This window comes from Hippopotamus amphibius, chromosome 3 (assembly GCF_030028045.1).
Source record: "Hippopotamus amphibius kiboko isolate mHipAmp2 chromosome 3, mHipAmp2.hap2, whole genome shotgun sequence".
Classification (NCBI taxonomy): domain Eukaryota; kingdom Metazoa; phylum Chordata; class Mammalia; order Artiodactyla; family Hippopotamidae; genus Hippopotamus; species Hippopotamus amphibius.
In genome coordinates, this window is record NC_080188.1 from 150,796,904 (window position 1) to 150,817,890 (window position 20,987).

Genomic DNA, 20,987 nt, shown 5'->3' on the forward strand with positions numbered 1-20,987 from the left:
TGGAATTGTGCTTTGAGTTTTTGTGGCAGTTAAGCTCTAGGAACTAAATAAAGAATCATAAGAGTTGTATTTTCATACCTCTGTCCACGTTTTCTCTCTACGGTTAGGAAAGCAATGCATTAAACAATGTTGGAATACCTTGAGCAATGTTCTATTCAAAGCACCATGGTAAGGAGGGTGTGGTGAATGCTAAGATGAAAAACACAATAGATCTATAAGCAAATAGGTAAGTCAAGGGTATGTTATGACACAGAACAAAAAGAAATAATACCTTTTAAAAATTCTGGCTGAATGTTTCCCTTATGAAAGGCAGGGTGGAAGCAGCTTAGGGTGTTCATTCCTGATTCAAATCCATGGAAATAGCCGCAGTTGAATGTGGCTGAGGGAGTTCATTCTTGGAAGTTTAGGAAGCCGATAAACAGCGCCTTTCTCTTACCCTCCTGACTTCCAGCCCATTTTTTAAAACACCTCCAGGAATCAGACAGATGGTGATCAAACTATCAGCTTTATCACTGATGAAGCCAGAATGGAAAATGTAGTTTATGTGTGGTCCAAATTGGGCTTCCTACTACTTTCCCCCAAATTAAACATGCCCAAGTTAAAGGCATAGCCACCGCAAATCTGTAGGCTGCTTCTGTGCCTGCCCTGGTGGAGGGCAGGAGCCAAGTGTCCAGAGACTAAGCTGCTCTGAATGAGGCCGGGCCTGCACTGTGCCTGCGGCTGCTGCTTCTGCTGCTGCTGCATTTATTCCCTAGGGATGTCACTCTTTCATCCTTGGGAGGAGTAAGCGAGGGAGCAGGAGGTAGAAAGAAGACGGAGGTTACCCTTTTCCATCAGGAAGGGAGGGAGGAAAATCCATTAGAGCCAGACCCCAGCAGAGCTTGGCAAGTGCATTCATCACTTTCACATGTAAAGTGCAAGAGGTCACTTCATGGCCTGGAACCTTCTCGGAAGAGCGTAGGTGTGGCAGAAGTGTGCATGTAATTGGATAATAATAACAATAGCAAACACGTGTTAGTCTATGTGGGGTCATTGTCCTAAGCAGATCATATGTGTTTATTTCGTCGTTGCAACAACCCAATGAGTGTTATTGTCATCCCCACTTGACAGAGAGATTAAGGAACTGGTCAACTAGCAACACAAACTGTCAAGGAGCTTGCCCAGTCACACTGCAGAAGCTTGTGAGAACTAGGATTGGAGCCTGAGTCCTGCTGCACCCACGAAATCTCCCTGCCTGGCTGGCCATCACACTCCAAGTTGCCAGCCAGCCCGGCGGTGGCCCAGACCAGAGGAGAACAGTCTCTTTTCACCACTCTGAGATGTTTCTAGAGCTACATGGACAGGGAGGACATGAGAACCAATGGGGCTGGGAATAGTATAGGTGTAACATTTCATTTTAAAAGCTAGGTAGCCTCCTGCCCTGGTTGCTCCGCCACTGTGGTGTCAGTAAAGTGTCACAGTGCTGCCCACGAAGGAATTGCTGAAGGGAGGAAACCTGCAAACCCGTGCTCAGAGCTGCCAAGGAATGAACAAGAGGAAGGAAAAAGACTGAGGGCAAAACATTTCTCTGGAAGAAGAGGGGGATTCTTTTTTTTTTCCCATTGGAAAAATTTCAGAGCTTTTCTTTACTTCAGGTTCTCAAAGCAGACTCTGAATACTGAAAGACTTTGTTAAATTATAATGTACAAATGAAAACCCGCTAAGTTCTATCCACTTGCCCCCTTTTCCCACAATTAGGTGGCTTGGCTGCAAAAAAAAGAGTAGCATGAGATTTATACATTTGGTGGGATTTTTTTTTAGAAAAGATTTTCTCTCCCTCTTGGATTTCCTTAAGCATTTCATCTTTGCATGTGTAAGAAGAAGGCAAATGGATGAAATTCACATTGATGTTAATATCCTGATACATACCTGGGCCCAAGAGAAAACAGGAACAATAGGAGGAGCTGTGATAACATTTTGGAATCATTTTTAACTCTTCTAAAGAGGCAGGATAAAATTAAAGTACTCCAAAAGATAACTGAAACTTTTTCCAATTTGTTTCATCCCATTCCATTCTCAACCCCATTCTTTTAAAATTATTCCCATTAATATTCTCTGGTCACTGTTTTATCTATTGATTCTCCTTTGACTAGTTAAAGCCAAGAAATTGATGTGTGAATTCCTTACAGCCAAAAGTCAAAGATGCCAAAGGAATGGTGGTACTTTGGAAAGTTTTCAGACCCTTATAAAAGATGATGCATTGATGGAAGGAAGGAAGGGAGGGAGAGAAGGGAAGGAAGGAGGGGAAAAGGCAATACCTTTCATTCATCCTACTGTAAACTGAAAAAAAAAAAAAAAAAAAAAGCACAACGTATAACTTGAGAATTGTTTTGTTAGACGGACATAGTGAAGACTTAAGCCTGAAAGGCAGGCTCTCAGATTGCTTTGAGAAGTAAGGGAGGAGTCAGGATATATCGGAGTTTTGCCAAAACAAACCAGGTAGTTGAACATCAAAAGATTTCTGCCAACTAAAGAAAAAGAAAGTCTCAAGTTAATGAATTCAGTGCCTTTCTATGTATGGGAAGATCCAAGAGTCTGGGCTCATTGAAACCATTCCTTTAATATGCATGTTAACTATCTAGGGCCAGTATCCTGTTTTTCTGTCCTGGGTGGACAGTCTGGGGTGATTGCAAACAAGAAATTGATTTGAGTTCCTTACAGCCAAAAGTCAAAGATGACAAATGAATAATGGTACTTTAGAAAGTAACATGCTTTGTTTACTTCTGTGGCAGGCAATATTCTTCATCCACACTATGAAGCAACACTGTGAGGCAGCTGCACAGCGTTATTGGGCAAAAGAGCCAGGACTGAAATCGCAGGACACTATTCCGTGATCTTGCAAGTCACTTCCCCTTCGGGGACCTCAGTTTCCTTAATTTTGAAATAAGGGTGAACTAGCTATTTTCTAAGGTTCTAACATTCTCCTTTTTCCAGTCATGTTCCTTCTGGCAAGCATTTTTATTCACACTAGGTAACAAAGAAAATAAGACATCAGGAAGTTAAGTGGTATAGACCACCCACTGTGGAAGTGAAAGGGTCAGAGAGCACATTCTGAGTAGGAGGCTGTCTTTGAGCTGCTAAGATTCAATTCTTTATTTTCCATCCCCAGTAACAAAAATTTCACCTTGAGGGCAGAAACAAAATCGAATTAGAGCTCCAAGTAATTACATTTCCTGCAGTAACTCAGAATATAAATCAGCACCTAACTGGATGCATGAGAGTTGCTCACAGTTGCAAGTTCTTTTGTCTTTGTCAAGAAAATTAAAGAGGGGGGAATGAATTGGGAGATTGGGATACCAAATTGTACACTCTAAATACATGCATTTTATTGTATGTTAACTGTATCTCAATAAAAGTTCTTTAAAAAAAAGAAAAAGAAAAAAAATAAAATTAAAGAAATACTTGTTCACATTTCTATAAAAATCATGAAAACAACAAACCTGACATGCATAAATGATAGATTGAGCTGTGGCTAGGCTAACTTGTATTAATTATTCTGAGCTGCAGCAAAGAAGGATGCTAGTGTGTCCCCTTATTCTGCTGACAAGAGCATCCATCAGGTGCCTGCCTTGGCTTCTGTGTCACCAATAAAACCCACTAGACCAAGCCTGCCTCCCTTTATGCTGCTTCTCATGTCCTGGGTAGGGAGGGCTTCTTTTTTTTCCCTCACTTATTTCCTTTCATAACTCCCTTCCACTAATTTTGAGAAAATAAAGAAAAAATGTTCTTTTGGTGTAATTACATTTCCCCTAATTCTTATTTTGCCTTGAAACAGAGACTGCTAATAGAAATAGACGTTCCAGGGCAGAAAAAAGAGGAGCTACGTACATATAAACCGTAGGACTTAACCCTCACCCAAGGGAACTTCTCACTCCCCTTTGTCAGTAATTCTTCCCAAAGATGAAATAAATAAACTAATCTTTCAGCTTCCCTGCTCACTAGCTGTGTGTTTGGACAAATCCCTTAATATCTCCACACGTTAGTTTCCTTACCTGTGCAGTGGGTTGTTGTGAGGTTTAAGTGAACACAGACTTGTAAAGCATTTAGAACAGTGTCTGGTGCACGGTAAGCACTATAGTAAACTGGTACTACTTCTGTTGTTATTTCTCCATAAGCGATAAGTTATAGTATATGCTGGATTGTCTCAAACCCGAACAGTTCAGAAAAGTTTTGCTCTGATTGAAAAATCTGCAAAACAGAAGCCAATTTCTTTTTTTTCCATCTTCACTTGATACCAGCCTAAACCAAATATGTACATTTAGAAATGGGTTTGAGTCATTCTAAGACTAAGAGGACGATACACAAAGGAAGTAAAATTCTCTTTACATCTCTAGAGGGCAAAGCTTGGCTTCTTCCATTGCTTTTCAATTCTAAAGCTGTAATGTAGTCAAGCAGAATGATGTCAGAGATTGCAGATAAAAACTCACAAAAAGCAGCTTACACAACAGGGGGAAAGGAACACTAAACCTTTGTTTAGAATAGTCATTGGGAATATGTTGCTGGAGAAAATCTAAGAAGAGTGCACAGGGAGACAGTGATCAATTGCATGCTGATGATGGTAAGTGGTACATAAGGGGAGCCCTGGGGATGATAAATGCTGAGAATGTTTATTTATTTATTTATTCATTCATTCATTCATTCATTCATTTATTTATTTATTGGCTGTGTTGGGTCTTCATTGCTGCGCACAGGCTTTCTCTAGTTGCAGTGAGCGGGGGCTACTCTTTGTTGTGGTTCCCGGGCTTCTCATTGCAGTGGCTTCTCTTGCTACAGAGCATGGGCTCTAGGTGCGCAGGCTTCAGTAGTTGTGGCACGTGGGCTCAGTAGTTGTGGCTCATGGGCTCTAGATCACACGCCCATTCCATACTCTGCTGTTTACTCTCAGGCTTGTAGTGATGAGTCCATTTCTCGTCACCAGTAATGATTCTCTTCAAGAAACTTTCACCTTCCTTAGAGTATTGGTCCAGATTTTGTTTGCAGATATCCAAACGCTTCTGTTTATGCGCTTCTGTGAGTTGTTTCAGTACCCATCTCGCACAAACTTTTTGAAACCTAAGTCTGTGTTGGATTACTTCATTTAGAGGTGTTAAAGCATCCTTCCTATAGTCCTGATCTTGCTCCATTGGACTTTCACCTGTTTGGTCACCTGAAAGCAGCCCTACCAGGATGAAGATTCACTTCTGATGAAGAAGTGAAGACAGCGGTGTATTTGTGGCTTTCAGCTCAGCCCAAAACATTTTTTTAATGAGGGAATACAAAAGCTTGTTGATAGATGGACAAAGTGTATTGAAAAGCAAGGAGATTATGTCAGAAAATGATGTATTTGTCTTTTCTAAAAGTTAATTATGATAAATTCTACAGCCAGAGTGTGGATAATTTTTGACTCACCCTCATAATTCCAGGCAATCCAACTCCAGAATCCATGATCTAAACCATTCTAATATATGCATGATTTAAGGATTCATACCAAAAAAATTAATGTTGAAGAAAAGAATCTGAAGAGCTGATATAAAAAGTGTAGGTGAATATGGAAAAATTATCTATAAGAGCTCATATACAAAACTCTAGCAAAATTTCTCCTTAAATATTTAAGCATTTTAATGATGCATAATTTCTGTATACCATAATGTGGTTGCATTTACATACTTACAGATACAGTGTGTGTGTGTGTATATATATATATATATCTATATATATATATATAGTTGTTAGAGTATGACAACTACAAGAAAAAAATATCATTATTACTTCATTCTTGTGCATCTTTTTCCTCTGAGAATAACACCATCACATGTACATGGCATTGATGCTTTCGATTTTAATTTCACAGATGAAAGAACTTGGTGTCATCTTCTACAACTGCAGCTGCCTGGTCCTAGATTTACAAAGAATATTCGCTTTATATAGTTCATTAAAATTCAAGAGCAGAGTACCTCTGACCTGGTCCAAGAGGCTCTATGGGGTCTATGACAATGAAAAGAAATTGCAGCTTCAGTTGAATGAAACCAAATCTCAAGCATTTGTGTCGGTGAGTTTTGCCCTCTTTTCCTCCTCCTCCCCTCCTCCCTCCTTCCTCCAAAGGCCCTTTATTAGGTTGGAATGTTCAAGTGTGAGCTTGTGTTGGGCAAAAAATAAATTCGACAGACCCGTTCTGACACATCCCTTGCAGAGTTAAAATATATCCATTCTTATACTCAATCATATGCTGTCCCTAGTTATAACAATACATGTAATCATTCCTAGTTTCAGATACTTTGCATTATCTGATTTGATTCCCGTAATCACCCCTTATGGTAGACACAGTATTATGACTGTGTTACAAATGAAAATATTGAAGTTTACCTACTGGCACAAAGACTGTCAGATGGCAGGTACCAAGAGAAAAACAAGCACCCAGATCTTCTGATACCAGATCCTATTTTTATGCCCTTCATCAATGATTTTTGGACTTGATTTTAGCAATAGAACCCTCTAATGAAACAAATCTGAGGGAACCCCAGTGTATAAAACAGACAAAAGCAGAGCTATTGTATTTGACTGGGGCTGGAGGACAAGAGGCCCATCCAAAAGGGCAGAGCACAGTTTCCAGGCCTCTGACGACACTTGAAAACCATCACCTGGCTGCGCACACACCACAGCTATCACCACAGTGCTGCTGAGAGTGGACAGTGTAAATATCTGGACCTAGATTCCTGGTCCTCAAACTTTAAAGGACCTAAGAAAATAATGAATAAATAAAATAAAATAAAATAAAATAAAATAAAATAAAATAAAATAAAATAAAATAAAGCATCTGAGAACCAGACAGGTAACATGTTTAAAATGCAAACTTATAGCCCCCCTCCCCACTCCCCACTCCCCAGGATCTGATCCATTGGACCTGGATGAGACTTTAGAATTTTGATTTGAATCAGGCTTCTGAATTGATCCTGAGGCTCAGGTAAACTTCTCTAAACCATGCTCCCAATTTGATATGGCTGTTTCTCCACTGCCAAGCAGTGCTTCTATGGCAACAACTTTTATGTCACTGAAGAGCTTTCATGGAAGAGTGAATGGTGGCCTTTTTGCCTGTTAAAATGAAAGCACATTTTGAAAATTTAGAAATGTAGCAGTAGAGAGAAAATTGAAGTTGCTTGTCTTAAATAAATTCACCTAAGTGTGAATAACATAAAATAGACTATGAAAGATTTCCATCAAGTAGGACTAAAAAAACCCCTTTTATGGTATGTGTGGAGGTCAGTAATGCAGTAGCATGTAGCATATCATATAGGGCATTTTACTAAAACATGATTGCATATATTCCATTTTGTTTCCTCTCAAGACAACCCTATATGACAAGAAAACCAGATATTATTCTCAATTTGTAGATTAGTTGCAATAAGAAATTTGCCAAGGGACCATTAATCCAGATGGTAACATGACATCCCAAGGGTCCAGTAGAAGAGATGGAAGCAGCAAGACATAGATGAATTATAAACAAATTTCAGATAATTGCTGGATTTTGAATTTACAGTTTGAATCTTAGAGATGAGTGAATGTGTTTGTTGCATAAATTTAAATTCTGACCCTTAAAAAAGTGGGAGAGTCCTCCTTTGTTGATCCCAAAGTTAACGTATCTACTTCAGAGAGAGGGCCTTTAATAAAATCTATGAAAGTGCAAGGGATTTGTTGTATTTGAGGGCAAATTTACAAACTGATTTTTATTAAACAGTTCGCCACAAAATAAGTTGAGCTTTTTTAACAGTCCTTCAGGTATAGTCCTTTAAACCATGCAGTACCTTTATTTTCTATTTTTATTTATTTTATTTTAAATTATTATTTTATTTTCCATTTCATATTAATATCTCAAGCCTATCTTTGAATTTCAGTTCAACAATATTAATTGAACACTGTTTTTACAGAGGTATAAAATCTTAACAGGTGGAAGATAAAGTCAGAAAACCCCCAATATTGGAATTGGTGTCATTTGCCCAGAGCTCCTTGATCTCGCCTCTAAAAGCATTTATCATGTTTTTGTAACTACTTATTTATTATCCCTCCCACTATTTTATAAGGCTCGAAGTTTCATATATTGTACTGTCTTCATCATTGTTACTCCCAGTACCACCCTCAGCCTCCCTAAAGCAGCAAAAAATGTTGGATTTGTTCTATCAGTAGTAATATCAATAAGTTCCAGGATACATACAATTTTCTGAATATATGTGCCAAACAAATGTCAAGACAAATTTATTTAAGTTCAACATATTTATTGTAAAATATCTTAAAATAGTATACTATATTTTTATAAGCTGACAGTTCCAAGACTAAATTAACACACAATATATATATATATTTGAAGGCCCTAAGAATTATCATTCCCCAAATTAGATTTTAGGTGATTAATAACTTAGCATGGTTAAATATAAATTTTAAGTTATGATATAGATGTGAATTATTTCTAATTTTCTCATAGAACACAATGAAGCACTTGGTTACATTTAAGTATGTGATCTCTAATAACTTGGGGCCATGTCATTCTAATTTTCTTGCATTCCCTGTTGAAATCAGAAGATAGGAACAATAAGCTGAGTTTTTGTCCTATTTTGTAGAGTTCTTTTTAGAGCTCTTGAGATTATGCATTTGATTTCTAAGATAAAGACTACTTAGTTCAGGTATGTTTTTATTGATCTCAGTGCTAAACAGATTTCATTTCTTGTTGTTTATTGTTTAGTTCATTCATCCATCAATCATGTCAACTGAGATTTATTTAGTGAGTAAAGGCAGACATTGAATAGAACTTGGTGCTGCTCTGAAAAATATGATTAAATTCCCCTTTAGAATTTCTGCTATATATTTTAATTACATTTTAATAGATTTATTGAGATATAACTTACTACCATAAAATTCACCCTTTTAAAGTGTAAAAATCAGTGGGTTTTAGTATAGTCACAGAGTTTTACAATTATCTCCACCTTCTAATTTTAGAATATTTTCGTTACTACCAAAGAAAAAGCCATACCCATTAATAGTCACTCTCCATTTTCCCCTTCTCTCAGCCCCTAGAAACCACTAAACTGCTTTCTGTATCTAAGGATTTGCCTTTTTCTATGCAAATACTTCATATAAATAAAGTAATACAATATGTAGTCTTTTGTAACTGACTTTTTTCGTTTAGTATAATGTTTTCAAAGTGTATGACTTAGTACTTTTTCCTTTTTATGGACAAATAATATTCCATTGTATGGATATGTCACATTTCATTTATCTGTCCATCAGTTGATGGACGTTTGGGTGTTTTCACCTTTTGGTTATTGTGAAGAGTGCTCCAATGAACCTTCATGTACAAATTTTTATTTGAATATCTGTTTTCAGTTCTTTCAGTTTTATGTTTAAGAGTGGAATTTCTGGGTACTGTGGTAACTCTATGTTAAACATTTTGAGACACTGACAAACTTTTTCAAATCAGCTGCACCATTTTACAATTCCACCAGCAATAAATGAGGGTTTCAATTTCTCCACATCTTTGCCAACACTTGCTATTTTCTGTTTTATTTTAGCCCTCCTAGTGGGTATAAAATTTGTCATATATGGTTTTGATTTGCATATTTTAATGCACTACTAGCCATTTGTATATCTTTTTAGAGAAATGTCTATCAAATCCTCTGCCCATTTTTCAATTAGATTACTTGTTTTTTTGTTATTGAGTTGTAAGAGTTCTTTATACATTCTAGATACAAGAATGTATGTGATTCACAAATATTTTCTCGCATTCAGTGGGTTGTCTTTTCGTGTTTAATTACATTTTAGCATATATATTCTGGGAATGGTGTATGGATTTTTTTTAAATCAGGAAACTGTTATGAAATAAATCAAAACCCTACTAAAGCAAGTATTTTAATGAATATGCAAAACAAGGTACATGCAACTATAAGGCATTTACTGATGTAAGAAAGAAACATAGATTACTGATAATCAAGGTGCCTCAAGAGCACTTGACTGGTAAAAGATCATCACAGAGCTGAAACAAAGGATCTGTATTTTCCTTCTCTGTATATTTTGCTATGGAATAAAGGAGTACACAGTGCAAGGCTCAGAAAATTCAGGGATGATAAGAAGGAAACTTAACAGCCTTCTCTCTAAGTAAACAATCAGAACTAGTTAATTTCCTCTGTCAGATCAGAGGACATGCAGTCAAGTACTACCATGACCCTAGTGGCAGAGGTACTAATACAAATAGTCATGCATTTCCTTAATAAACACATGAAGTATCTGCCATGCTCTAGGCATTGGGTTAGGCAATGGGAACATAGGAAACAAAAAGGCAAGGATAAATAAATGTCTGTTCACACATGGGTGGAAACACCTAGAGTGAAGCAACTCCAACTAGGAGTAGAGGTGGGTCACAAGTCTCCAACACTTGTTAAGAAGCATTTCATATTCATTCCACAAATATTTGAGTATATAATATGTGCTAAGCATGGCATGGTGCAAGGTGCCAGAGACATACAACCAAGCAGCTCACAAGCTGGTGGAGAATCACACAGATGAATGAATGCAATACAATGCAGCATGTGCTGGAATGAAGCTGCACAAAGCAGGAGTCTTATATTGATCACTGATGTATGCCAAGTGCCTAGACTGAGCTGGGTGCATGGCAGGTACTTAGTAAAATTTGATGGATGAATGAATGAAAGCAAGTGCAGAGGAGGAGCAGACCCAGAGAGGAATAAGCCCTTCTCTTATTTAAGCCTCAAGGCAAATCAATGTGAAAGATTTGTTACTGTTCTTAGCTCATTGGAAACAGAGACTCAGGAAGTGTAAAGGATATGCCCAGCATGCTATGGGTTACAAATAGTGGAACCTGGCACATTGCCAACATGTAAGTATTGTATCACCAAAGGCATAGTATCCAAACTTATTAGATAATAGCAAATATAAAGAGACTAGCAACTCTGTGTCTAAATTTGTTCCTCCCTGAAACCAAAATCCAGTTTTTGGAACATGCAAGGAAGTTCAGGAAATTCCTAAGTGAAGCAAAAGCATGGGCATTTGAACACATTTCAGAGTTGACCCAGGGTCCTGTCTAGAGATAAGATCCTTAGCTTCTCCATGTTAAACCTAAAGAATGTTTAAAGCAGACCCAACAGGCTGGGGAATTAATTAATTTGAATATTTAATTTATTAATGGAGATAGAAAAATGAGTAAAACACAGTTCCTAAAATCAAGGTAGTAACAGTCCAGGCAAGGAGATGAGAGAAGTGTGAGTAATTATAAGTTTCAATATCCTAAATAATATAACAAATAAATCATATTATGGGAGGACAAAAAAAGGAGAAGTAGCCTCTAGGTGACAGTATAAAAAAGTTTCATGGAGGAGATAGCATGTGACCTAGAACATAGAGAATGTATAGGACTCTGATAAGCAAAGATAGGAAAACACATCAGCCAAAAGGGCTGCAGGAGCAAATACACAGAGGCAGACAAGATGAGAGCATAGCCAGGGACTGACAATTAATTTGGTTTGGGGTACGGAAGGCATTGTAGCCAGCAAATGAGAGAGGCAGAGAAATGGAGGGGCCAGGTCTCAGAAGCCATGGATACATCCCTCCCAATGAGATCAGACTGAATTCCAAGAAACCAGGAGTCCTGAGAGTGACACGTGTTTGTTTGTTTGTCTTTTAAGCATCGTGGAAAAAGGGAAATGAGTTCAGAAGGTATAAAAAAGCCCCAGCAAACAGCACCAGTGCCTGAATGAGGGAAACAGCAATCTGGAGTAAGAGGGAGGGACAACATGACAGACACTGCAGAAGCCTAAGCCATCTATCTTGGTGACAGATGGGGTATCTGCATATGTGTGTGCTGGGGAAAAAGTATAGGACTAGTGTTGGTTTTTGTTTGTTTTTTATTTTATTTTATTTATTTATTTTACTAGAATTTTTTTTCAAATCTTTATTGGAGTGCAATTGCTTTACACTGTTGTGCCAATTTCCTCTGTACAACAAAGTTAATCAGCTATGTTTATACATATATTCCCATATCCCCTCCCTCTTGAGCCTCCCATCCATGCTCCCTATGCCATGCCCTAGGTCATCACCAATCATAGAGTTGATCTCCCTGTGTTATACAGCAGCTTTCCACTTGCCATATATTTTTACATTTGGTGGTGTATAAATGTCAATACTACTCTTTCACTTTGTCCCAGCTTCCCCTTCCCCCCTTTCCTGTGTCCTCAAGTCCGTTCTCTACATCTGCATCTTTATTCTTCCTCTGCCACTATGTTCATCAGTACCATTTTTTTAGATTCTGTACATATGCGTTAACATACGTTATTTGTTTTTCTCTTTCTGACTTACTTCACTCTGTATGACAGACTCTAGGTCCATCCAACTCACTACAAATAACTCAATTTCATTCCTTTTTATGGCTGAGTAATATTCCATTGTGTACATGTGCCACATCTTCTTTATCCATTCATCTGTTGATGGGCATTTAGGTTGCTTCCATGTCCTGGCTATTGTAAACAGTGCTGCAGTGAACATTGTGGTAAATGTATCTTTTTGAATTACGGTTTTCTTGGGGTACATGCCCAGTAATGGGATTGCTGGGTCATATGATAGTTCTATTTTTAGTTTTTTAAGGAGTTTCCATAATGTTTTCTATAGTGGCTCTATCAAGTTACATTCCCATGAACAGTGCAAGAGAATTCCCTTTTCTCCACACCCTCTCCAGCATTTATTGTTTCTAGATTTTTGGATGATGGCCATTCTGACTGGTGTGAAGTGATACCTCATAGTGTTTTGACTTCCATTTCTCTAATGATTAGTGATGTTGAGCATCTTTTCATGTGTTTGTTGGCCATTTGTATGTCTTTTTTGGAGAAACGTCTGTTTAGGTCTTCTGCCCATTTTTGAATGGGGTTGTTTGCTTTTGCTATTGAGCTGCATGAGCTGCTTGTATACTTTGGAGGTTAATTCTTTATTGGTTGCTTGTTTGCAAATATTTCTCCTATTCTGAGGGTTGTCTTCTCATCTTTTCTATGGTTTCCTTTGCTGTGCAAAAACTTTTATGTTTTATTAGATCCCATTTGTTTGTTTTAGTTTTTATTTCCATTATTCTAGGAAGTAGGTCAAAAAGGATCTTGGCATCATTTATGTCATAATGTTCTGCTTATGTTTTCCTCTAAAATGTTTTATAGTGTCTGGCCTTACATTTAGATCTTTAATCCATTGTGAGTTTATTATTGTGTATGGTTTTAGAGAATGTTCTAATTTCATTCTTTTACATGGGGCTCTCCAGTTTTCCCATCACCACTTATTGAAGGGGCTGTCTTTTCTCCATTGTATATTCTTGCCTCCTTTGTCAAAGATAAGGTGACGATACATCTGTGGATTTATCTCTGGGCTTTCTCTCCTGTTCCATTGATCTATATGTCTGTTTTTGTGTCAGTACCATACTGTCTTGATTGCTGTAACTTTGTAGTATAGTCTGAAGTCAGGGAGCCTGATTCCTCCAGCTCGGTTTTTCCTTCTCAAGATTGCTTTGGCTTTTCAGGGTCTTTTGTGTTTCCATATTAGTTGTATAATTTTTTGTTCTAGTTCTGTGAAAAATGCCATTGGTAATTTGATAGGGATTGCATTGAATCTGTAAATTGTTTTGGGTAGTATAGTCATTTTCACAATGTTGATTCTTCCAATCCAAGAATATGATATATCTCTCCATCTGTTTGTATCATCTTTGATTTCTTTCATCAGTGTCTTGTAATTTTCTGCATACAGGACTTTTGCCTCCTTAGGTAGGTTTATTCCCTGGTATTTTAATCTTTTTGCTGCAATGGCAAATGTGAGTGTTTCCTTAATTTCTCCTTCTGATTTTTCGTTGTTGGTGTATATTAAGTCCATCTGGTCTAATGTGTCATTTACAGCTTGTCTTTCTTTATTTAATTTCTGTTTGGATGATTCATCCATCAGTGTAAGTGATATTAAAGTCCCCTACTATTGTTGTGTTACTGTCAATTTCCCCTTTTATGGCTGTTAGCATTTGCCTTATGTATTGAGGTGCTCCTATGTTGGGTGCATAAATATTTACAATTGTTATATCTTCTTCTTGGATTGAGCCTTTTATCATTATGTAGTGTCCTTCCTTGTCTCTTGAAATAGTCTTTATTTTAAAGTCTATTTTGTCTGATATGAGTATTGCTATCCCAGCTCTCTTTTGATTTCTATTTGCATGGAATGTCTTTTTCCATCCCCTCACTTTCAGTCTTTTTGTGTCTCTAAGTCTGAAGTGGGTCTCTTGTAGACAGCATAGATAATGGGTCTTGTTTTTGTATCCATTCAGCCAGTCTGAATGGTTGAAGCATTTAATCCATTCACATTTAAGGTAATCATCAATATGTATGTTCCTATTACCATTTTCTTAATTGTTTTGGGTTTGTTTTTGCAGGTCTTTTCCTTCACTTGTGTTTCCTGCCTAGAGAAGTTCCTTTAGCATTTGTTGTCAACCTGGTCTGGTGGTGCTGAATTCTCTTATTTCTTGCTTGTCTGTAAAGCTTTTGTTTTCCCCAAAAAATCTGAATGAGATCCTTGCTGGGTAGAGTAATCTTGGTTGTAGGTTTTTCCCTTTCATCACTTTAAATATATCCTGCCACTCCCTTCTATCCTGCAGAGTTTCTGCTGAAAGATCAACTGTCAACCTTATGGGGATTCCTTTGCATGTTATTTGTTGCTTTTCCCTTGCTGCTTTTAATATTTTTTCTTTGTATTTAATTTTTGATTGTTCAATTAGTATGTGTCTCAGCATGTTTCTCCTTGGGTTTATCCTGTCTTGGACTATCTATGCTTCCTGGACTTGGGTGGCTATTTTTTTCTCCCATCTTAGGGAAGTTTTTGACTAAATCTCTTCAAGTATTTTCTCAGACCTTTCTTTTTCTCTTCTTCAGGGACCCCTATAATTCGAATGTTTGTGCATTTAATGTTGTCCCAGAGGTTTCTGAGACTATCCTCAAATCTTTTCATTCTTTTTTCTTTATTCTGTTCCACAGCAGTTACTTCCACCATTCTGTCTACCAGGTCACTTAACCATTCTGTCTCAGTTACTCTGCTACTCATTCCTTTTAGAGTATTTTTAATATCAGTTATTGTGTTGTTCATCCTTGTTTGCCTTTTTTTTTTCAATTGCCTGAGTTGGGTCTTCATTGCTGTGCATGGGCTTTCTCTAGCTGAGGTGAGCGATGGCTGCTCTTCGTTGTGGTGCACAGGCTTCTCATTGTGCTGGTTTCTTCTGTGGCAGAGCGCAGGCTCTAGGCACATAGGCTTCAGTAGTTGTGGCATGCAGGCTCAATAGTTGTGGCTCATGGATTCTAGAGCACAGTAGTTGTGGTGCATGGGCATAGTTGCTCCAAGGCATATGGGATCTTCCCAGACCAGGGATCAAACCTGTGGCCCCTGCACTGGCAGGTGGATTCTTAACCACTGGGCCACCAGGGAAGCCCACTGTTTGCTCTTTAGCTATTCTAGCTCCTTGTTAAACATTTATTTTCTCCATCTGTGCCTCCATACTATTTCTGAGATCTTGGATCATCTTTACTATCATTATTCTGGATTATTTTTTAGATAGACTGCCTATCTCTTCATTTGTTTTGGTCTTGTGGGTTTTTACCTTGTTCCTTCATCTAATGCATCTTTCTCTGTCTTCCCATTTTGTTTAACTTACTGTATTTGGGGTCTCCTTTCCTTAGGCTGCAGGGTTGTATTTATTCTTAATTCTGTTGTCTGTCCCAAGTGGGGAAGTTGGTCCAGTGGCTTGTGTAGGCTTCCTTGTGGTGGGGACTGGTGCCTGTGTTCTTGTGTGTGGAGCTGGATCTTCTGCTGATGTGCAGAGCCACATCTGGTGGTGTGTTTTGGGGTGTATGTGAGCTTAGTATGACTATAGGCTGTCTGTCTGCTAATGGGTGGGGTTGTGTTCCTGTCTTGCTAGTTGTTTGGCATGAGGCATCCAGCACTGGAGTTTTCTGGCTGTTGGGTGGAGCTCGATCTTAGTGTTGAGATGAAGACCTCTGGGTGAGCTCTCACTGATTAATATTCTATGGGGTTGGGAGTTCTCTGGTGGTCCAACATCCTGGTCTCAGTTCTCCCACCTCAGAGGCCCAGGTTCTGACCCCTGGCCAGGGCACCAAGACCCTGCAAGCTGCACAGTATGGAAGGAAGGGAAGAAGAAGAAGAAGAAGGGAAGGAAGGAAGGAAAGAAAGAAAGAAAGAAAGAAAGAAAGAAAGAAAGAAAGAAAGAAAGAAAGAAAGAAAGAAAGAAAGAAAGGAGAAAGAAAGAAAGAAAGAAAGAAAGAAAGAAAGAAAGAAAGAAAGGGAACAGACAAAACCCCAAGACAAATGGTAAAAACAAAACTAAACAGACAAAATCCAAATTCGAACAAAGAGACGTACACACACACACACTCACAAAAAGAAAAGAAAAAGAGAAAAAAAGAGAGAGAGAGAGAAAACAAAGAAGAGAGCAACCAAGCCAATAAACAAACCCACATACGAAAATGTAGTCTAAAAGCTAAGCTAACAAATACATAGAACCAGAAACAAGTCAAAAGTGGAAAGTAAACCAGGAAGTCCTCCAATACTTCTGTGTAGGTCTCTGCACCTGCTCTGGTCACTGTGGTGTTAGCTCAGACTCTGATCTGGTCTTATTCCTGTGTGTATTTGCCCGCGAATTCTGCAGTTGCCCCCAAAGTCCACAGTTTCAATTGTAGGACTACTCATCTATTCAGGTAAGCTACAGATTCAGGGTCTACCAAATCGATTGTGGGTATTTAATCTGCTCCTCCTGTGGCTGTGTGGAGAGGTTTCCATTTCTTTTCTTAGGTCCCACAGTCCCTGGGGCTCAGTTTTTGTTTTGGTGCCATCTCTGAGTATGGGCCGCTCTGGGTTCCCCACCCAGGCAAGAGGGGGTTAAAGTGGCTGATTAGGGCTCACTTGCTCATTCAGGCCAAGAGGAAGGAGGGATAGGGCAGTCCAATTGAAACGTGCGCAGAGTACCTGCAGCAGCAGAGGTCGCTGTAAGCCTGAAGTGCACCGTGCATTCTCCCAGGGAAGTTAGTCCCAGAACGCAGGACCCTTGGTGGTGGCGGGCTGCACTGGCTGCTGGGAGGGTGTGGACAATGACCTGCCTTGCACACAGGACTTTTGGTGTCTGCGGTAGCAGGCTCTGTGTTCTGATATAACAGCCCCGGCCCATGGTGGCGCTTATGTAGGCATTGCCCTGCCATCTGTGAACACGTGGAACAGGAAGCTCCTTTGGTGAGCCACTTCTCAAGCCCCCCAAAACAAAGGTCTCCTGCCTCTCCGTCAGGCCCAGGCTTTTCCCCAGACTCCCTCCAGGCTAGCTCTGGTGCACTAGCCCCGCTAAGCTGTCCTCACACAGCCAACCCCAGTCCTCTCCCTGGGGTCTGACCTCCAAAGCCCCAGCCTCGGCACCCAGCCCCCACCTTCCCCAATGGGAGAGCAGACCAGCATCTCAGTCTAGGAAGTACTGGTTGGCACCGATCCTCCATGTGGGGATTTCTCCGCTCTGCTCTCCATGCACCTGTTGCTGTCTCCTCCAGGAGCTCCAAAGCTCACTCCCACCACCGTCTTCACCAGTGAGGGGGCTTCCTAGTGTGTGGAAACTCTTCCCCCTTCACAGCTCCCTCCCACAGGGGCACATGTCCTCCAGATTCCTTTGTCTCGCTCTCTCTTTTTTTTTTCCTTTTTTCTTTTGCGCTACCCAGTTACATGGGGATTTTCTTGCCTTTTTGGAAGTCTGAGGTCTCCTGCCAGCATTCAAAAAGGGTTCTTTAGGAGCTGTTCCACGTGTAGATGTATTCTTGATGTATTTGTGGGGAGGAAGGTGATCTCCATGTCTTACTCCTCCACCATCTTCCTGTCTCCCTGTTTTTTATTTTTATTTTTTATTATTTTGTTTGGGGCTTTTTTGTTGTGGTTTATTTCTTTCTTTTAGCCTTAGTATTATTTTTGTTAATACTTGGAAGCTCATCCTCATTCCAGAAGAAAAGTTATTTAAATCAAAAACTCATTCTGATACTCACCTGCCAAGACAACATTCTGAGTAGGGACACCTGGTGGGTATGGCCCTTCAACATGCTTTTTTTCTCAGCCCCACACTCCTCCTCAGTTGGGCATCTAGCTTCATCTTTCCTCTCTCTAAACTGGGATAGGGATTCCCACCAGCACAGGAAGGGGAGTTGTTTCCAAACATTTGTCCAGGACCCTGACTGCTATTACTGTCAGAACATTTGATGAAGGACCCAGTACTGCCGTTCCAGGCAGTTCCAGAAACCATTTATTTGGGCTTTGGCACTAAACACCCATCGCATTGTTTGTGTTCCTTTACTTGTTGTCTTACTTGTCAGGGTAATGCAGGAACTGCAGAAGTGCTCCTTTCAGTCTTAGCCAGTGGAAAACCTATGAGAAAACCAAAGTACATTTTTCCCTTCCTACAGCAACTTTATCTAAAAACATCATACTCCTGTAAGGTGGAAACCACTTTGAGTAACATAAGAAAAATACCTCAAGTATAATTTTGCCTCCTTTTTCATTCTTCTTAAGTCCCTGTCTCTCCTTTTGAACTTGGCATCTTAATAAGTCACTTGGTTTTCCCTCTAGAATGACTGATGACCCTTTCTCAACAATCAACACTCTTCTTCCTCACTCAATGAAAGATTTGGGGAAAAAGAAAAAATAACAAGACTTTTGTTGTCTTGAACATCTTTATGGCCACATTACTTTTCAAGTGAAATGACTTCGAGCATACATGGCTTGCTGTATGTGTGTGTGTGTATATGTGTGTGTGTGTGTGTGTGTGTGTGTGTGTGTATACTATATATGGTAATGTCTGAGGAAATTAACTACGTATGACAAGGATGTATACCAGAGTCACATAAGTTTAAAGCTGGAGCACTCCTATAAAAATAAGTGTGTATATTGAAAATAAGAATTCCCTCCCAAAACCAACTTAAAGGACAGATTTGAGACCCATCCCACCACACCTTGATTTCTACTTACCTCAACTTTAATAGAACTGAAAATGTATTTGTCTAATCTCATAAATGAAGTAAGCCAGAAAGACAAAAACAAATACTGTATGCTAACTCACATATACAGAATCTAAAAAAAAAAAAAATTGGTACTGATGAACCCAGTGACAGGAAAAGAATAAGGATGCAGATGCAGAGAATGGACTGGAAGACACAGGGTTTGGGGGGCGGGGGGCAAAGGGGAAGCTGGGACGAAGTGAGAGAGTAGCATAGACATATATACACTACCAACTGTAAAGTAGATAGCTAGTGGGAAGTTTCTGTATAACAAAGGGAGATCAACTCGGTGACTGGTGATGCCTTAGAGGGCCAGGACAGTGAGGGTGGGGGGGAGTCACAGGAGGGAGGGAATATAAATATAGCTGATTGACTTTGGTGTACCTCGAAATCTGGTACAAGAGTGTAAAGCAATTATATTCCAATAAAGAGCTTAAAATAAATAAATAAATAAATTTATTTTAAAAAAAGTGGAAAGTTGGTTTGCAAATTGGTTAAAAGCCAAGATTCATTTTTTTAAATTTTAAATAACAACAAAAAGGGAGAACTCCCCAGATGACAAAAATTAATACTCTAAAAGTTTGGTTTTTGTGTTTTCACAGAATTCTCCCAAACTCTTTTGCCCTAAAAACAGAAGCTTTGACATAGATGCCATCTACAGTGTAATAGATGATGCCAAGCAATATGTGTACATCGCAGTCATGGACTACCTGCCTATCTCCAGCACAAGCACCAAAAGGTCAGTGAGTGTGTAATCTCAACTTAGAAGCTCGTCTCCAGGGCCAGGCACTAATCTGGGGACCACAGGAGAAAACACCTGAACACTGAGATGCTGTCAGGTCACATTAGGTTGCACACCATTCACATCTTCTCAGTGTACATTTGCAGCTCGCCCATGATGCATCTCCTCCCTCAGTCCATTTTAAGGGCTCAGGGTCTCATCTCACAGAACCACCTCAGTAGTTTACATTATAAGCATGAGAGCAACTTTAGAATAAAGATTGGGCTGTTTTCAACTTGAAAATTATTTAGAAAAATAAATTAAAAAGTTAAAATTATTTGAAAAAAATCTTTTGAGATGTACCTGAAAGGACATACTGAAACTGAGCAGGTCTGGCAGGATTTTCCTTAAAGGAGGCATCACTTTGTTGTATTTATGTGAGTCTTCATTAAATGCTAAATTTTCATACTATCTTTTCCACTTAACGGGGAAGGAAACTTAAAATATGTATGTTGTCAGTCAATCCATCCATCTGTAAAAGGAAGAGAGCATCTTAAAATGGAGAGGTTTTTTTGTTTGTTTTTGTTTTTTGCTTATTTTGATTTTTTTCATTTTTAATATTCATCACTAAGTGTGGAAATACTTGGAATAAACTTAGGAGCAGAATTAATGCCCCTAAATCATTGCATGCCTAAATGCATTGCTAGGACCCAAGTATTTCCCCACTTTTGCTTTTTTGCTGGGAATGCAGAGATTTGGATGCTTATAAATCTTATGAATAGTCCATTTAATCCAGGACAAGTTTCCAAAGTGCACATTTCTGGGAGTACAACCTGCAACCTTTTTAATTTGGAAAATTACAATTTCAAAATAACCATTTACTGAGTTTAAATAATTCAATGTGCCCTATATTGCGTGAATATTTTTCATATTGTCAACCTCACATATACATAATATACAACTTCTTTATGCAAATGACTTTAAGATTGCAAAACATGTGTTTCTCCCAGGAAGTTATTAATGATGGTCATAAACATTTCAGGCTGCAAGATCCACATTATTAAGACACTTTTATTTTAAAATATTGTGCACCCTTTGAACATTCATGGGTTTTTTCCCATATACTTTCATTTTTTCAATCTCTCCTTTTTATG

At 38.9% G+C, this 20,987-nt stretch overlaps 1 protein-coding gene across 1 annotated transcript in view; it reads left to right on the forward strand.

The window, feature by feature from the left end:
• PLD5 (phospholipase D family member 5) overlaps window positions 1-20,987 on the forward strand; it is a 433,085-nt gene that overhangs the window by 386,598 nt on the left and 25,500 nt on the right. The window contains exons 6-7 of the mRNA XM_057729806.1: window positions 5,870-6,067; window positions 19,715-19,851. Coding sequence (XP_057585789.1) covers window positions 5,870-6,067; window positions 19,715-19,851 — 335 coding nt within the window. The remainder of the gene's footprint in view (window positions 1-5,869; window positions 6,068-19,714; window positions 19,852-20,987) is intronic.